The sequence below is a fragment of the Barbus barbus genome, assembly GCF_936440315.1.
Source record: "Barbus barbus genome assembly, chromosome: 26".
Classification (NCBI taxonomy): Eukaryota; Metazoa; Chordata; class Actinopteri; order Cypriniformes; family Cyprinidae; genus Barbus; species Barbus barbus.
The window spans coordinates 13,589,292-13,609,430 of NC_136754.1; the positions used below are offsets into that span (position 1 = coordinate 13,589,292).

The following is a 20,139-nucleotide window of genomic DNA, read 5'->3' on the forward strand; positions in this document are numbered from 1 at the left end:
TTAGTGGTGAAATGAACACTGGACGCCAATAATAAGGATGGCCTTACAAACAAAAGAGGCAATTTGAGTCGTGCTTTATAGAGAAATTTGAGGTATGAAGCCATAATATAGTCTTACTTCTGTAAATAAATGTCCATACTTTCATCTAATACACATCTGTATATAATACAGCCATATTTATTTATACAGTGGTTCTTCAACGTTTTGACTCCAAGCACCCCTATTGTAGTTACACAAGAAATATTCGAAGCCTGCAGCAACCAGTCAAACGAGATTAAAATAATTAACTACAATAATTACAGTTTAAATAATTGTAATTAAATAACATGCAATTAAAAGTGAATAACTGAATTAAAAATAATAATAAAATTATTGTAATTAAATAATTTTAATAGATGAATTATTGAATTAAAATGATTAAGTTTCAGAATTGCAGAAGTTTTAAAAGCTTGAATGTTTTTCGAGGATCCCAGTCTTTTTAACCAGTGAATTTACATGACTTTTCCATACATTCATAGTTTACTGGATAAATAATGATTTATTTAAATATTTTTGACTCACAATTTCTACCTGATAAAATAGCTTGGCAATAGTATAAAATGTATGTTTTTTTTATTTTTATTTATAACAACAAAAACATTAATTCATGGCTTTTCTAGGTATAGAAATCATACTTTTAGCACATGGAAGTTAATGAAAGAGTAAAGAGTAGTCAAGTTAACCACATTTGACTGGTGAAGTTCTTATATATTGTACTCTATAAATGCATCCACTTTATTCAAAATGTCGCTCACACCACACACTCATGGCTGTGAACGACAGGCGCACACATCCTGTGTTTAATCTGTCCTAAGCCTTTGAAGTGCACTAAACCACTGGGGGATCAGACTCGATGGGACATGCACAAGTGTAATCCCTTTTCTGCCCTGTTCACCAAGTGCTGCTCTCATTTGTTGTCTTCTGTTTATGTTCCTTTTCTTAAGGTACCTGCTGTCCAGAGATGTGAAACTGGCGTGGATCATGAGAAACCTCATGGCTTTGGGTCTTTGGGAACATGTTAGTTCTTTAACAACACGGAAAGGCTTTAGATGAGCTATGCCATGTAACAGAATTGTCTTAAAGTGGGAGGTCTGGCCCTCTTCTGTGGTACAGAGCGTTCGGCTTTCTCCCTACTTGATGTGGGGGCAGCTACGGCATCTTCTCTTGGCCTGTCGGCACGACGAGGGTTACTTTGCGACAGGAAGTTATGAAAATGAAGACGAGAATGATAATACGGAGGACAGATCAAAGGATCCCATATCCTTTCAGGTAAGTCAGAGTATGCACCAACCCGAATCATGTCAGCACTATTAATTATTTAAAGATAGCCATGCATGAGAGCCACAAGAGCTTTACAAAAGAGCATTTTGTTATTCTTGACAGCTAGATTGACTATGATGAGAAAGTACAGATTTTCACAGTAACAAATGCTTTCCACATCCATAGACTTATATCAGTGGTTTCTGGGTGCTATTTATTGTCCGTGGAGGCAGCTCTCTTTGATGTGATCAGGTTATTTCTAGAAGCCTTCCTGTCTGAAAACGGATTAAGAGTATTTGACTAAATGATTGCATAATCAAGTAGGTGCAGCACAATTTATGCAACACGGTTTGTTTAATAGAAATAGCTTCACACCAACATGACATAAGGTCTACACTGTAGGTTTTTGATGAAATCTTATTTATAAACACTTATATATCACGACAAACATCAAAAATACTTTGGCAGTTTATCTTCAGAATTAGAAGAGTGATTATCTAATATTGTGCAACACGGAAGTAAGCTATAGCTATTTCTGTGGACATGCAAGACTTCCAATTCGTTAGCCGCTATAGGTAAACAACTAGAATAACTAAGTGCAGTAAACAGTAAAAATATTTGAGCTATGATCCAGTGTGTTTATTATTCAGACAATAAGTTCAAATATTATGATAAGACATGCCAGTATGCAGCATCAAGCAGCATAACAAGCTGTTTTGTACAGCTAAAAATAACTGGAAGTGGATGATACCGGAAGTCTCACACATTCAGGTTAAATGGGGGCACCAGCTCTTATGTTAAAAATACACAATTTTATTTAACAGCTTTACAGAAATGAATGGCAATGTACATAAAATGATAGGCTGCACATTAATGTAATTATAACATTTAAGTTGGATGTATAATATTTGTCAACTGAAGTTAACAATCTGTTTTGAGGTGATATTGAGGATTAATAATTATTTGGTTTGGGTTTAAATACAATTTTGGTGTAGTCACAAACCTTGTTAATATTATGTATTGTGTGTCGTGCCATATTTAAAATGCCGCATATCATGGTTTAAGTTTTTGAGAATATCACCCACTACTAAGCAGTTCAACCAAGAAGGTAATTGAAAGTCATGGCATAATACTTTAGTCCCCTAGTGTGCAAGCCAAAGGCCACTGTGGCAAGGAACAGAAAACTTTATTTGATGCTGGATAATGAAGAAAAAAAACTTGAGAGACACCAGGGTGCACCAGGGGGCCATTCCTCCTCGGCTATACAGTTAAAATGTAATTTCAGTAGCTTTGTTGATTATAGGAACATGGCTCTGAAATCTAACTATGTCTTTATTATGCTGAAATATTGCACTGAAGTCATGCTTTTTCTCTTAAAGTGATTGTTCACCCAAAAATGTATATGATTTACTCACCCTCATTTCATTCTAAAACTATGTAACTTACATTCTTCCGAGGAACACAAACAGAGAATCTTTTATAAGGTACCAATAAAGTTAAAGTTAAAATAAAGTTTCCATAAAGTTAATGATGTCCAAAACAACACTGGAAGTTTATTGCAGACAAAAAAACACAAGAGTGTCATTTCCGTTTGAGATGAACTATCCCTTAATTAGATCTTATAAGTGGTTGCAATAAAAATCATTCAGACAACAGGTACACTGCCGATATGCAAAATGCCGGTATTTTCTTTTTAACATGTAAATAGATACACAGGATATCTGAAAAAAGGTCAGGAGATACTTATTTTTCTGAATTGGCTGTACTGATTATAGCATGACATCATTGTGAAACATCTGAGTAAATGTGACAGGTTTTTCTAGACTGAGCCCTACATAGTTGCCCTCTGACATCTTCAGCGTTTTGGATGGAAATTAGACAGTCTCATTTAGTTATTAAATGATGTCAGAGGAAAAATGACAGTTTCAGATTCAGAGCTTGTTCTCACTGAATGGAACACTTTCTATTCACTTTTAATTTCAAGATTAAAAAGCTCTTTGTTAGATGATGTCATAGACAGTTTAATATAGAACACCTGACTGGCCTTGAAACTTACAGCAGTGGACATCTGGTGTATTTTTTAATGAATGTCTTAAATTCACATAAGAGAAACTCTAATGACCTTCATGGAGATCAATTCGAAAATGGCATGAACCTTAAGACCAGCTTCTGCTCTCCTAGAGAGCGCTCGGTTTGTGTTTTTCCTGACCTTTCTTTTTCAAAGGTCAGAAAGAACAGTTCTGCGCCGCTATTGGCATTAAGGTATTGGTTTTGATGTGAAATCATTCCAGAACAGACCTTTCACTTTTTATAAGAATATGTATCAGAGTTACAGAAATCCTGCACTTTGTCACAGAATGCTGGTCCAATAAACAGTCATATAACAAAATACATAAACACTCCTGAAGAAATAAAAGAATTACATGATAGTCATATTTAATTCATAACTCTGAAGAAACCCAGTGGCTATATGCCAACTGTAAAGAGTATAAACTTATTGCTTTACTGATGCCATTCTTAATGAACAACTACATGTCCTCTTGACTATACACTCTAAAAATAAATGGTGCTATATAGCACTAAAAGTGGTTCTTTGGTTTGTAATCATAGGGGAACCACTTTTGGTGCTGTATAGCACCAAATCTTGGTGCTTCAGTGGTTCTTCGCCAGTTCTTTGGCATGACTGAGGGGCTATATAGCACCGCTACCATATACAGAACCTTTTAAGCTCCTGTATGGCTCTTCAGCGGTTCTTCAGTGTTTTTTTGGGGTGATTAAGGTGCTATGTAGCACCACTGCCGTACAAAGAACCTGTTAAGCCCCTTTAAAGGTTCTTTACGAGCCAAACCATCCACTGTTGGTGCTGTTTAGCACCATTTTTGCTGAAGAAATACAATGCAATATGGCACCTCTTATGGTTCCACATAGCACCATTTGACAAAGGCACTGTATAGCACCTTTAAAGATATAGTGCTATATAGCACCAAAAGTGGTTCCCCTATGATTACGAGCCAAGAACCACTTTTAGTCCTATATAGCACCATTTATTTTAGAGTGTATATTTTGATTTCCATCTAGAAGACTACTGTTTGCATAAAAAATAAGCACACCAAGAAAAATTTCAGAAATCTAATGTTTGTTAAAGCATTAAAACTTGTCATGGATACAGCAGCTTAAGCCAGTGTTTGCATTTTTAGAAGGTGCTGGAACACACAGTAAGCAAATGTTCTTGTTGCTTGTTTGAGCTATCATTCTCTGTTTCTGAATGTGCCACCAGGTGATATTTTATATTTAGTCTAAGACTGTTTTGAACATTGACTATCACTACTTGTTTAACAACATTCTTTCAAAACAGGCCACAACCTAAAATCAATAGACTTTAAAGCATAAAAAAATATCAGAATTGATATATAGTGATACAAATGAATTGAAAATATACAGCCCTAGCCCTAGCCCTGTAGTTATTTGGGAAAAGGCAGACCTATACAGGCGGTCAAACAGTACCACCTAGTGTTTGCAATGAGCTGTGCCTCTCCCACTTTCTTTTCCCACACAGTGGTCGGATGTCATGACTCTATCTTTACATATAGGCTACTACATCTAGATCTGTAGTTTCACGTTTCTAATTCATTCCCGATGGATATGAATTATTTTCATCGCACATTACTACCTTTAAATACGGCGTTTCTGATATGCACAGCAGACTCGTCTTTGATGCCTTACTCACATTTGGGTTTTCCCATAATTCCGCTCACAGCTCCAGCAGATGTCAGTAATGCCCTTAAATATACCAATGAAAGGCCGTAGACCAGCAAAGATGGTAATCACGACTGTGTGCGACTGCTAATTATGTCAGTAAATGAACACGTCATGTGGTTGGGTTAAAGTCATAAGCGTTTTCACATCAGCCTATAACCGTTCTCATGCTTACAATATAATGAGTTAACATTATATTTGGTATTTCATTGCACGACGTTTATTTGTATGCTTTTGGTTGCTAGAAACTATTGATACGAATTCAGGACCATGGACAGAGTCAGTTGTGCTATCACCAAGATTTGATCCAAACAGCATCTCAATCTATAAACCATATTGTATAATTAATAAGTGAGAATGTTTTAGGTAAAAAAGTGGGAAGATGCTGGTAATTTGAGAACTTTGAATTTGAATATTCCATGTAGAAATTAAAAATATTCCAACGATATCAGCTGCATGCTGCTACATAAATAACATTACTAATGTCAGTGATGAAATTCCTGAGTTATTCACACTGAAATAACCAATTGATTGTTTTCCAGGCTCCACAGGCACAACATTAACACACTGATATTCGAAATACTGTTTTTATGAGGAAAGAGTCTTGCTCCTGTCTATGCTGTTTTCACTATATTATTATTATTTATTCATTTTAATAATTTGGTAAATGTTTATTACATTCTTGTAAAATGTACAAATTTAATCCAAGAGTGCAACATAATCTACTGTCACCAGTGACTCTAAGAAAGCCCTGGTTCCTGACGAGAAAGGTAACCTCCTTATGATGTTACTGTGCTTAGGGCGGGGGTCTTCCTCACATTTTAAGTCCACGATCCACCATAAGCCTGTCAGTCACATTCTATGACACATTATTGACACCTCATGTGAGGCGCACAGGAACAATCGGTCTGCATGACCACTCATTTAATTGGTGGCAGTGTTAAACCTAGCCATCCTCCTCCATTAAACACTAAAACAATACAAGCGTCTTATTTATTAGGCTACTAAGCTGGCGTTTGTGACTTGTTTTCTTGACAAACCGCATGCGGGGCGTTGGGTGTGTAAATAATTTGAAAGCAAGAACCGCAGGAGTGCAGCAAAACATTTAAATATGTCGTATTTCACCGTTAGATGTAAGTGCATCATGAATCAGTGACATCCAGAGGATTTACGCTACCACCGCCACAGCTAGCGAGAGACACGCATGCGCATTGTCAAAAAACAGCCGGTCTTTAAAAAAATCCTTATGCCAACGGATGTAATCAAGGCAAAGAATATCTCTTATCTCTGGGCATACATGGTGAAATTGTAAGTATGGGGATCCTAAGTTGTTTTTAAATATACAGGGTATCCGTGGAGAAAACGACCTTTGATTTTGATTGTTGAAGATGGCATGTCATGTTTGACAGAAATGTCTTTTCGATGGTTGTCCTGGGCGATAAAGAGATATTGTAGCTGGGCTTCATGGTGGCACTTTGCAATGCGAGGATATGCGATGGAGATGCTGTTAGTACATTAGCCTACGTTTTTTTTTTTTTTTGAGTAGAATGCTCTGTCTTTTGATTTTTCCCAGTGCGCCCCATCTTTAAGGATTCGATTCACATTTAAAGCTGTAATATTCCTTTTTTCGTCTGTTCTGCTTCGGTAAAATCTAGCAGACCATATCAGGCTTTTCTGTGAGCCAGTGTAATCATCATCGTTTGCTAGTCGTGAAATCATGCAGACAAAAATAATTCGCAAATTCGCAAATTATTATTATTATTTTAAATCGTGTTTATTACCATCAATCACGGCGCGAGCATTTCTTATGCACCGCGGCTGTGATCACTAGATGCGTGCTGCGCCCCCTCCTACCCCCAAATATTCCAACATCTTCCAGCTCAAGCGAGGAATTTGATTCCACGATTCTTTGGAATTAACACAGCAAGATCTATTGATCAAGAGTCATTTAATAATTATAACTCGTACTTGTATGCATTTATAAAGACAGCTCAGTACAGGAACTTACTCATTTGCTTCAAATAACCTTCGGTTTTTATCCAATGTATGGTTTGTTTGAACCCCAAAGCCAGGTTATTTAAATCAGTGCAGACACCAAAGTTTGAAGAAATAGAGAAAACCCACCCACATGGCAACAAGTCTAAATTTATTGTGCTGTAGGCCTAAGCGTGTTTGCAGAATGAGAAGCACTGTAACACTGAATGTGATAATTATCTTATGATAATAAGCTATTTCATCAACATGCTTATGATTCAGATATGTCAGAAACTGTAATCCATCAGTTATTATTAGTTGTACAGGTTGACTTTTTCCACAAAAAATCTAGAAAGCCTTTACAAAAAAAGACAAGTGTTCATGTAGTTGTATGCAATTATTCAAATCAGCTTGAAATAAGTATGACGTGACATGTTAGTGTTTGTGACATGCTAGGACATTTTGGTGTCTGGTCAAGTTAAAACATGTCTTCCTCACCCAATTTCTATGCAAATTCAGCATCTCGGGGGGGGGGATTATTTTATTTTCTAGCATGGAAGCCACTTTCGTGCATATTTGTTATTTTGTTAAAAGCATTATTTTCTCAATTGGAAACCACAAAATGTTTGGGCTTGAGGAAAATAACTTCCGATGATATCTAAACCCTACAATTGTTTGTTGATCCATTAATTCATCCCGTTGATCTCTGTGGCTGCAGTTGTATTGGCTCCGTCTCAGTTGCGCCCTGTTTCCTGCAGCCCATGGGATCAGAGCGGATGGAGATGCGAAAGAGGCAGATGTCGGTGCAGCAGGAGTCCGTGGCGGGCACCACAGCACCAGTGCAGAACGAGCAGCCCGGCCAGGGGAACCGTGGCTCCAACGCCTGCTGCTTCTGTTGGTGCTGTTGCTGCAGCTGCTCCTGGTAGGGGTTTTTCTTTCGCTACGCTGCTAATGTGAGATCTTATCTAACAAGGTTCGTTTCGGGCTAAACTAATGGCCAGGAAATCACTGTATTATAAGAAAATAATTGCATTTGACAAGACTATTACTTATCTTCTCTACAGTAAATATACCTGGAATATTGTTTAGATGTGATTTAAGTACTGTTTTTGCTCATTCCGCAAGTATGAAGTCATTTTTACTGAAATGTCTGAGATCCCAAGACATCTGCTTTGAAAAACACCAGAACTCTTGATATTTTGGCTGTGAGCTTATAATGAGCACCAGTTACAGTTTTAAACTGAACATTGAGCAGGTGAAAGATCCTCCAAGGCTTCCTAATGTCTACTGTTAGGTGTCTTGGGATCATGATGTGTTTACTACCTTGCAGTCTCACTGTTAGGAATGAAGACAGAGATGAGAGGAACCGGAGGGCCTCGTATGAGTTTAAAGCAGAGGGGAATGCAGACTTCGAGGAAAGGTCAGTTGTTCCTGCCTTTTATTGAAAGAGGTTTAGCAAAAGTACAAAAAAAATTAACTTACAAGTCTTTTTTTTTTAAAACTGATATATCGGCTAGCTATAATGTTATGTTAATGGAAGCAGACGTGCCCACTGCTCCAGGTGTATGTTCACTGTGTGTACACTTGGATGGGTTAAATGCAGAGAACAAATTCCGAGTATGGGTCACCATACTTGGCCACACACCACTTCCCTTTCCCCTTCCCCTTTCCCTTAATTAGGTGTAATTTGATATTCATATGTAAAAATAAATAAAAAATACAAGCATTTTCTGTAAAATATTGAAACCAAAAAGGCTTCATAATCTAAATAGTTAAGTTGTTTTAGTTTTGTTTTATTTTAAAAATAATTACTATAGTCGTGCAAGATGCAACTTTCTGAGAAATTACACATAAAATATTCTTAGTTTTTATTTTAATGATTACTCTAGTTCCGGAAGATGCAATTTTCTGACAAATTGTACCTAAAATATTCTTTATTTTTATTTAAATTAATTGCTGTAGTTTTATGAGATGCAACGTTCTGAGAAATTTCACATAAAATAATCTTTATTTTTATTTAAATAAATTACTATTATTCTGTAGGATGCAAATTTCTGAAAAAGTATCCCAACATATTCTGTTTTTTAATTTAAATTAATTGCTGTAGTTTTGTGAGATGCAACGTTCTAAGAAATTACACATTAAATATTCTTTATTTTTATTTCAATGAATTACTATTTTTCTGTAGGATGCAACTTTCTGACAAATTAACTTGAAATATTCTTTGTTTTTATTTCAATGAATTACTATTTTTCTGTAGGATGCAACTTTCTGACAAATTAACTTGAAATATTCTTTGTTTTTATTTCAATGAATTACTATTTTTCTGTAGGATGCAACTTTCTGACAAATTAACTTGAAATATTCTTTGTTTTTATTTCAATGAATTACTATTTTTCTGTAGGATGCAACTTTCTGACAAATTGCCCCAAAATATTCTTTATTTTTATTCAGACGAATTACTATTTTTCTCTAGGATGCAACTTATTAATTAACCTAAAATATTCTTTGTTTTTATTTCAATGAATTATTATAGTTCTGCAACATTCAACTTTCTGACAAATTACACCTAAAACATATTTGCTCTAAGAGTATTTCTTGAAAAACACATGAAGAACAGAGGACAATGGTTACTGATCTGTTTGTTGCCAAAATTGACTAAGACTTCTCTGTTTTTTGGCAGTCCGAAACCGACTGCGGAGGAGGTCCACTTGTGGGGGCAATCATTCGACAAACTGATGCACTGCCCCGCTGGAAGAAGTGCCTTCCGGCAGTTTCTGCGCACCGAATTCAGTGAGGAAAACATGCTCTTCTGGTTGGCCTGCGAGGAATTCAGTAAGGAATCCAATAAGAGCGTCATCGAGGAGAAGGCACGGATAATATATGAAGACTATATCTCTATCCTCTCACCCAAAGAGGTGAGAGAACGCATCAGCACGTCTAGGAACAACCTAATCACATTTCCTGTATAATCAGGGTTTTATAATATTCTTGTTTTTTGTGCTTTTTTCAGGTGAGCCTCGACTCTAGAGTTCGAGAGGTTATAAACAGGAACATGCTGGAGCCGACATCCCACACTTTTGATGATGCCCAGCTCCAGATATACACGCTAATGCAAAGAGACTCGTATCCGCGGTTCATGAACTCGTCGGTATACAAAAACCTGCTTAAGACAGTCTCTGAGCAGTCGGTGGAATCTTAGATCTCTGTGATCCCGGTCGAATGCCCCTTCCCTATCTTTTGTTCGTTACCTTTTCTTGTGTAGAATATGTTTAAAAGGACCTCAGCGTGGGTCCTTCCAGGGATTTTACCGCTATAACGATCTGTACCTGAAAAACGACGCTCAGGTCTCCAGGTTACTGGATTAAAAAAAAAAATGTCAGAAATTTCCTGAGGGCTCAACACCAACACAAGTACTGCTACAGTTCAGCTTAGCAAAAGATGCTCCAAAGGATTATCAGTGCGTTTCGATGTTTTTAAGAAAATAATCTATTTTATTTGTGCTGAAGGTTTTTTTTTTTTTTTTTTTATTGTTTTTAATTCATTTTTTGTATTAATGTTCAAAGGAAGATGTGATGCCAATCGTGGGCTATATACTGTATATACAGTAGATATATTTATGAATTTGTATTACATTTCTTCAAGCTTTTTTTTCTTGTGTTACAATATTTAAAGAAAAGGGAATTATGGGTAACAAGTATTACCCGTTTATGAAAAATGCGTATGAGAATCAAAGCTCAAGTCAAGGCAACACTTCAGCTCTACTCACGGGACGCCCTGTTTTAAACAGTATTGTTTCAGCTACTTTATTAAATAACCCCTATTATAATGACTTGGCATCTCCAATGAGAAATCATATTTATCAGAAATTACTGTCAAACGATTAATCGCATCCAAAATAAAAGTTTTTGTTTACATAATATATGCATGTGTACTGTGTATATTCATTATGTAAATATAAATACATACACATGCATGTATATATTTAAGAAAAATGTGTTACGTTTATATATTTAATATATTTATATGTGATATAATTTATATATATATAAATATATACATATACAACATTTTGGATGCAATTAATCGTTTGACAGCACTACCAGAAATAAACAGAAAAACTAAAACAAAATAATTAAAGAGAAAAAATATTGTAAGGGGGAAACATGTATTTAAAATCAAACAGCATATCTCAGACAGCTTAGAACAGTTATTTTTATCTGCATTTTGTACTGCTAGAAAATATCAAACACTTATTTACATAAGTATCATCTATCCATAAGTGTTTTTCTGTATCTGAGCATTCATTTATTCAGCTAAGAGTTGGTTGGACATGGCAACTATTCCTTGTATGTACTCAACCCAAAGATGCTATGAAGACCGAAAGCCTCATTAGTATACACTATGTAGAGGTAGTAATATTTATACAAATGACCTCGGATAGAAGAGATTTAACATGCAGGTATTATATTACAGTATTACAGTACAGTGTTTTAGACCTAAACATGAGCCCTGAATAGAAAGGTGCAGGTTTTATTGCTAGGACCCTCATAAGTAGATGACACCAAAGTAGCCAAGTCCAGTAAAACTGTGCGATTAGCTTTCTCTCCAATACAACTGACTAGAATTGGAGCTGCCAAGTTCTTATTATATTTTTTAGTTCTGTGAATTACTTTGTTGCCTGACTTTCATGTCGCTCAAAGACAAGATCCTCACTCGGGGAAGTGCCTTGACATTCAATTTTGTGACATCTCTTTTTTTGGCAATAGTTGATTTAAACTCTTGCCACATACAGTATAGACTCTGGGCTTTTGATCATTCATGAGATGACTTGTCCTGCATGGTGGTGACTTCTGAATTGAGCTATTGCACTTCGGTTGCCTCTAGTTTTGGAGCGAAAAACACCATTGGTTTTGTCAAGTGCTGAAGTGGGTCTGTTTAGTCAGGTACAATTCATTAAGATTGTTGATCCAAGTCCAGATGTACATCTTACCAACATGTGTTTCATGGTGGTGCTTCTACTTGTCTTAGACTAACTTAATATGAAATGTGCAATTGATATGTGCAATTTGAGCTGATGGATTCACCACATAGATCAACCTCAAACACAATCTAAGCCAATGGTTTGGAGTTATACTGCCTATAAATCTTTTTTTCTTTCTTTTTTGTTGTTGTTCTGTAAAGTATACAAAAAAAGTGTTATTTTCCAATCAGTTTACATTAAAAAAAAAATTGAATATTTTTTTTGTTAATATGTGAATGTTTACAGTAATCAGATTAGTTTTTTCTGTTTTAATGAATTGAGAAAAATAATGATCTGTGGGCATTTGGAATCTTTAAGATACAATAAAGCACAACAATTTTAAAATGTGTGATTGTTGTCAAAGTTGCAGAATGTGGATTGACATGAGTTTGTGGGATCATGGGATCGAATCGGGTTCGAATCCATGATGTGTATTTTCTCACCCCTACTTTGCTGTCTACTTTACTCATTCAGTTCTATAAGTCAGGAAATGACAAAATAATATAAAAATGCATTGCCCTCTTTTATTAAATAAATTATTATATATATATATATGATGCCTAAAATGGCCAGTTAATCAAAAATATGATTTGCAGGACATGCATTTAAATATGCATAATCTAAAATATTTTTTAATTTTATTATTTTTCAGAAAATTACCTGTTCCAAAAATGGCATTATTTGATCTATATTTGCCATTTGGCATATAAATAATGAATCCAAATGTTCAGAATAACCACAGGGTTTTGTTTCATTTACAGTAGAGGGTAACAGTGCTGCCCACTCACTCTCCTGGAGAGGATGCACCTGGGAACCTCACAAAAGAACCTTGAAGCAAGTGTCCTCCCCATTTAACAGCTCCTAAGGACTAAAGTTAGTGCATATATAAAGAGCATTCATAGTGTAAACATATTTTCCTATTAAAAATGGATCACTTGCTCTCCTTACTTGCTTCTCCTCTACTGTAAATGATGAGCAAAGATGTAGTGGTTTTTGGATGATATAAACCTCCTGTTTTCCATATGCACAAAAGGACATCAAGAACAACCACCAAAGGGTTGTTTGTTATTCAGATGAGATATTGCTAATGCAAGGGGCTTGTTAGGACACCAAGGCAGTATTGGCTACTACAGCAAAATCATTTGAGAATAAAGTGATAGAAATTCACTGAGTAAGATGTCATCTGGCCACAAATGGTAAGTACTATTCACTTTGTATTGATTGCAGATGTTAAAAGTAACATTGCCATGACTGATCTGATATGCTGATATATTTGTGTTCTTTACAAAACATTATCTTTACAAAACATTATCTCATAAATCTGTTTTATGGGGAATGCGGTTTGTTGGTTATTAAATGATCTGCCTTTTTTGTTCATTCATTCAGGTCCCCACCATGCACAAAAAAAAAAAACAAAGGTTATTACAAAAAGCTGTTCTGGACCATACTTGGACCTAATATAAGCATTAAATAGTTTTAAATAACCCCCGTGAAGAACCTACAGATACCTTGATCTATAAGACTAATAATTTACTTGTAAATAACTTCCGAACAGCAAAAAAATAAGAATTGATAAGAAAAATCAACCATCTCAGATGTATAAAGTACCATCTTAAGATGACGTATAAAATCACAATAACAATCAATCTTTAAAACATTTTACTCCCGAAAGTAAAAGCCATGTACACAGTAAAAATTTGTAGATCATGCATATAAATATGTATAATTTAGAGTGACAAAAGGCCCTTTCACACCGCAGGAACCTTTTCATAGTACCCGAACTAATAATGGAACTACCCACTTTTTGACGTGCTCGCACCGCGGGAACTAGGAACTGTTTTAGTTCCTGGAACTCCGTTTGAAGGAACTAAATTAGCTCCTACTTCAGAGTAGGGTCTGAAACTTATGACTTAAGTGTACGCTGATTGGCTAAACGCGTACAAAAACGCCCTCACCCGCCATGATTTAAAACGCCATGTAAACACATACTGTGTAAACATTCCATGTCCATTATTGTGAAACCCGCGAGACACAACAAAAACACAGCTCCAATCACAGCGTCCTCCATCCTCCTGTAGTTAACATCGTTGTTCTTTGTTTTCGTTGTTGAATGCCACGCACAAATGACATCGCTGTCGACCGGCTTACATCACTTCTTAGTACCCACTGTCGGTGCGAATGCAACCCTTTAAATGGTACTGGCAAAATGGTTTGCGCAAAATCGTCCCAGTACTTTAGTACTGTACTTTTAGTTCTGGAACTAAAGCGGTGCGAAAGGGGCTAAAGAGACTCAAAGTAGCTTCCAAATGAACAAGGTAAAAAAAAAAAATCTTCAGCCGTTACCAAAAGCAAACATAAGCTAAAAGCATTTTATTTTAAAATGGGCAAGTTTGTCTAGCAAAATTAAATAGTTTTGACTAGCTTTCTTTAGAGCAAAGCAAAACTATCTAAATATGACTGTTGTCAAAAATTTTAACTATGTATAAAAAGTGATGGTAAAAGAAAACAGAAATTCAACAACACTGATCATAGTCCAAAGGCCTATGGCCTAGCTAAACGTCAAGTTAAAACACAGGACATGAGTTTGTGGACCATTATAATAAAACAAACGGTTGATGGGATCTATTGTGGCCTTTGTACATCAGGTGTGCCATTAAATTGTTGTCCATGATACAGAAACGTGGTCCTGGAATTTAGCTACATCTCCAAACACAGAGAACAACCCCCAACTTCAGCAGAACTGCGGAAACAGATTGAACGTTAATTAAATATTCATCAATGAAATTCCTTAATGGGTACAACAAAATAAAATAGCAAAAGGAATAACATACCTTCCACCTATTTCCACATTCAGTGCAGAAGACGAATGTTGTCATCGGTTCATCAGCACTTCGAGTTTGAACCTAAAGAAATTTGTGCGTTTATAAAATGTACATGTATATAAAAACCTACACCAATATTCATAAAACACTGTGTACGATTACCTGGGTGTAGGTACACCTCTTCTTTTTGCACTTCCCACAAGTGAACAGGTCTGTCTGGGTGCCCCCAGAGGTGGCCACCTGGTGGTCCCTGATGGCTTCTTTGGTCAGATTCTTCCGCATCTCCTTCAACTCATCGCTTGCCATTTCCTGTTGGATTTAAATTTCTATACTGTCAGTATGAGAGAGAACATGCTCCTATAATTACCACAAGCTGGTTGTCACTCACCTCTGCTGTCATTTTGGCTATGCGGTCTGGACTCACATTCCCACACAGCACATTCCTTCTCAGGTTGGGGTTCTTTGCATCCTTAAGATTGGAGATTCGGCTTCGTACACGATTCTTGTATTTCATATCAGTATTTTTGAACTCCAAAAAAATACGTGTAAGCTGGTCAAGGAAATACGTGTGAAATTTAGTATGCTGACAACTAGTATTTTTAGACTTCACTCACATTTCAATAACAATTGCTACTTTTTGAGATGAATATGAAAAGGATATATTCTTCAATCTGAGCTCCAAGTTCATCGCAGTCAGCACCAATCGCAATGTAATCATCTAAAAGAAAAATAAGACGACACAAGCCATTTAAAAACAAGCAAATGCAAAACAATTTTTATGTGTGTGTGTATATATATATATATATATATATATATAAAATTTAATTTAAATAAATTTTCTTCTATTAAACTTGACAGTTGAATTCTAAAAATGACACTCACAAAAATAAATTAAACGGATATATTATAGACCAATTAATCAATAATTTCTTAATGATTAATACCCGTTAAATTAGCATTAATTAAAGTATTTCATGTATTTTGCACCGTCACTGAAGTTTGAACGTTTTGAATGATTTATAACAAAATTAGTAACAAGTCTAAATACACTTGGCAAGACACTATGGTTACTTAGCAAGGGAAAAAAATGTGTGCGGAAGCATTGCCTGCCATGACTTGCCTCCTGTTTGCAAAGCACTTGACAGCATCTCCCTGCACTTGATACGGACTGAGTCAGATGTGCCTGGTGCTCGTGGGAAAGTGGCTATCAATGTGTTGGGTGTAACATCGACAGACTCACTCTTACTGCTAGAATTACTGCTCGAGCTGAGAGAGAAGAAATAACAAGACAGAGGAAAAAGAAACAGAGGGTGAGAAAACTCGATAAAGCCGTATTTAGGGCCTAAGATCAAGAACGATGTGATTATTTAATTTCATGACCATTAACATGGTCTTGGTACCTCTCCTCTCTGGGCTCCGGACTGGCTTGAGATGGTGAAACCACTGGTGTTGTGCGTTCTTTCTTTTTCTCTTCAGAGTTCTTTTCCGCAGCAGGTTCATCTGGATGTCAAACCCACTCGTTAAACATTTCATCAGTCAGCGTAATACTAAAAATGATCAGAAATTGGCCTATATAGCCTATTTCTGTATGGTGACTTGTACTAAAGGAAACCTGCAGTTGCTACCACACACAGGCAATTAATGGTATTACAACAACACAAACTCATAGTGACTTACATTAACGTTAGATAAGAAACTAAAAGAAAAGTTTGAAATCAATTATAGGCCTACAGTTTTATACATTATATTATACACAAAGCCCCGAGAAGTATTTTGACAAATAAGACCCACTTTAAAAAATGTGTGCAGTGCAATGACTGGTTTAATATTTGATTTCTAAAAATAACAGAATTGATATCTAATTTATACACTTTATCTGCAATTAAAGTGTATAAATTTGATATAACCATGCAGATTCAAGCATTTTACGACCTCTTAATAACCAAGAATATGGGCAATTCAACCAAACTGTAAAATTGGAGGGAAAACCTCTGAGAAATGCTTAAAATACACTTTTTGCTTACACATAGATTTAAATGAGAATGCCATTGTCATTTCTTGATTACACTTACCAAGCAATTTCTTCCAGGACTTGATCAAGGACTTGGCCAGTGAGGTCACTTCATCGTCTGTGCTCTGTTTGCGGATGGCATTGACCGACATCCCGATCCTCGTAGACTGTGCATAAGTAAAGGAGAAGAAATTTCTCGTTAAACTGTATTTGAGTAACGTTACTGAAGCATTAATGATGAGCAGTAAACAACAGAGTAAACATACCTGCAGAAGCTCCAGGGTCATGGGTATATTCTTTAGTTCCTTTAGTAAGTCCAGTGCACCAGCCTAATAAAACACACACACACACCTTACTAAAATACATTACATTATGATACACTGATAGACACAGTAAACTTTATGGAAACTTCAATTATGAATGTTAACAGAAACGTCAACAGAAGTAACTATGTAGCATAACATCACTTTTACCGACACGATCTGTGTAAAACCTTGCTTTATTATATATTTATAAGCGAACTGCACAAAAGAGTCAGTTTGATTTCTAGAAGAAATCAGTTGCATTACTGCCTCCCGCTGACTGACCCTGTGCATTTATCCCCGCTAACAACAGCTAATGTTGCTAATTTCCCCGCTAAGCGTTGAGTTTCTTAAACAATAAACTAAACCACTGTATATTTCTCTCACTTAATAATTAACCACTAAATCTATTCAAATTCACAGATCCCCAGTTTCGCTATAGATGATGAAATCAGTTCTTCTTCATGTATGTAGCTGTTAGCTTGCTAGCCTCGTCTGGTCCGAGACTGGGAATTCATTCAAGACAAAACACCTCACCCCGTTCTTCTTCTGTGCCATTTTATCCATCTTTTTTGCGATCCGGATGATATCTTCCTCTTCTTTCTTACCCATTATTGATGTATAGTGGTAAATGTTAAACTTAAACGGAGTTTAAATGTAAAAAACGCAGAAGCACACGCGAACACACCACTCAACCGGCGGCGAACACAACAGCTCTGGCAGGAAGGCGTTTCTATGAAAAGCTCAGACATTACTAATCAAATCATTGCCATGAATCAATCGACGTAAAGCGCAGGCAAGACTAATCGATTAAACTAACGCGCGTCACACTAGAAGTGTTCTGAATCAATGTATTTAATCTAGTTTATCCTTACAACCACTTGAAATTACAGACATAAGTGATTCAAATGTTATGCACAAGATGTAAAATATCTTGAGCCGTATGGTATGGAGCGATTTAGCAGTGATTTGTGGCGAAAGTACTGTGTGGTGAGATTCTGGCAACCTCTGTTTGCAACACTAGAGTGCGCTCGTGCTCCTTTTACTACTACAACGGTTGACACAATATACACTATATTGCCAAAAGTATTGGGTCATCCCCTTCTAATGAACAGGTTTGACTACTTTAGTAATTTCCATGAGTACAGTGTTTAATGTTTAAGCATGTAATGATATTCTAGGGAATTGTGTGCTTCTAATTTTTTAGCAACAGTTTGGACAGGACCTAAAATATTGTGGAAAGCTATACTGTAAGACATTAATTTCAGTCTTTGTTCTTTTTTTTGAAGACATGATGGCAGAATATAATGCTCAAGTGTAATGATGCTGTGGACTGTGGGAGACTGTATCCTTTTCCTGGGGTAGCTGAACATGCAGATCGTTTTACATAATCATCTTTTCATATTGGCCTAAATTGTCTTCCTGACTAATCAGCAGGATTTCAACGCTCAAGCTCAACACTTTGCTTGAAAATTTCAGACTTTCATACTGGAAGGTTTATCATAGTAACATCATTAATTATAATAGACAGAGAAATAGCATGGAGAAAGAAGTTAATCAATTTAATAGATTAAACTTTTAGTTGTTCTAAAATTTAATCAGAGATTTCAATAAATAAGTAGGTGTGGCCTTATATCAACATTCTTGGTATATGACAAGGTGAAAGAAACAAAACTTTATCTAAATATGTCTTTTGCTATCAATAGTATATTGGTCCAGGCGTTTGTAACACTGGTTTATGTATAATTAACAATGTTCTGAAATGTTTAATTTACACATCTAAAAATCTAAAAACAAAGTATACTATATAGCCATACTCAGACCTATATATAGCTACTCAGGCCTTATATACTTGAAAGGGGGCATAACACACACAGTTTCACCCAATCTCATGTTAATCTTGGGTACAGAGTAGAACTGCATCCTTCACATCTCCAAAACGTCTTTAGTTTGATCATATTTATCAAAGAAAGATGCAGCTTTACGATTCTTTCAGAAAACAGCCGAGCTCCTGGAGGCGCGCCGTGGTCGGAGCTAAAGAGTGTCGAGCACAGACATTTGATGCCGTTTCACTTACCGACTGCATTTCTGATTCATTCATGACCGGGATCTTTTATAGCTGGGACTGCTCCATCTTTCAGTATCAAACGATGTGCAAATCCAGAGCTGAACTGGGCCTTGTTTATAAAACGTTCATCAACAAACACACTTGCAAAATTCCGTTGCTGCACCGGAAAAAACAAAATGCATCCATTGTTTATGTAACACTTGGATCTTCGCGAAGCTGAACAAGGTTTTCTTTCCCTTACAACCCAAAACACTTCTTTAGACATTCTTCCCGAGCGAGTCCCTGCAGGGCTGCGGAATGAAGCTCTTGCTCTCGCGCTGGTCTATGTGTGCGCGGGCGCGCTCTTCCGGGAGAAATGCCCATATAAGGAGTTCCACCCTTCATTACGTCATTAAGAGCCATAACCGAAAAAAACTTTCCAAGTTCCAACTTGTAAGAAACCCGGAGGTGTGTATTTGGCACAGAAATACATTAGCTGTGTCTCATTTAGAAGACTGCGTCCTCCGTAGGTCAAATCCTCTGTAGGATGCCTAAGGTATACAAAGTGTCCTCAAACTACAATTAAAGGAGATGCCCTTCATAGGACGGGTGGAAAAGGAAACAGGAAATATCACGTTGATTTGCCAACACATTTAGAGCATAGTTGCGCTTTAACACTACTTAAATGATGGAAAAGGATTTCTAAATTTGGAAAGTAATTTGAGAAAAAAAAAGTTTTTATTTTGCTCAATGTTTGAGGAGCTGCAGCGTACATACAACAGACATCTGTTAGAGGAAAAAAAGGAGGAGGATATTATGAACAAAGTTTATACGTTTTTACTGGAGGCACTTTAAGTTAAGTTGAAAACACCACATCTGCGTTTGTTTTTGTTTTACATCTGCCG

General features: G+C 36.3%; 2 protein-coding genes across 3 annotated transcripts; one reads left to right on the forward strand and one right to left on the reverse strand.

Moving 5' to 3' along the window:
• Positions 1–1,095: 1,095 nt before the first annotated feature.
• On the forward strand, positions 1,096–10,231 carry LOC306845850 (regulator of G-protein signaling 20-like; the record flags this gene model as incomplete). 2 transcript variants are annotated; one of them, XM_079378835.1, is made up of 5 exons in its annotated part: positions 1,096–1,308; positions 7,788–7,951; positions 8,324–8,449; positions 9,713–9,947; positions 10,043–10,231. In XM_079378835.1, the coding sequence occupies 5 exons, from the start codon at positions 1,096–1,098 to the stop codon at positions 10,229–10,231; spliced, it is 927 nt and encodes a 308-aa protein (XP_079234961.1). The 2 variants fall into 2 exon arrangements, with proteins under 2 accessions (XP_079234961.1, XP_079234962.1); XM_079378836.1 differs by having other exon boundaries at positions 8,360–8,449.
• A 3,464-nt stretch (positions 10,232–13,695) lies between these two features.
• Positions 13,696–18,203, reverse strand: LOC306845841 (transcription elongation factor A protein 1-like). Its single transcript, XM_079378821.1, has 10 exons — positions 17,725–18,203; positions 17,152–17,214; positions 16,947–17,052; positions 16,275–16,374; positions 15,995–16,140; positions 15,536–15,592; positions 15,263–15,417; positions 15,037–15,183; positions 14,884–14,955; positions 13,696–14,792 (listed from the first exon to the last, which is right to left on the reverse strand). The coding sequence occupies exons 1-10, from the start codon at positions 17,797–17,799 to the stop codon at positions 14,784–14,786; spliced, it is 930 nt and encodes a 309-aa protein (XP_079234947.1). The 5' UTR covers positions 17,800–18,203; the 3' UTR covers positions 13,696–14,783.
• Positions 18,204–20,139: the final 1,936 nt, after the last annotated feature.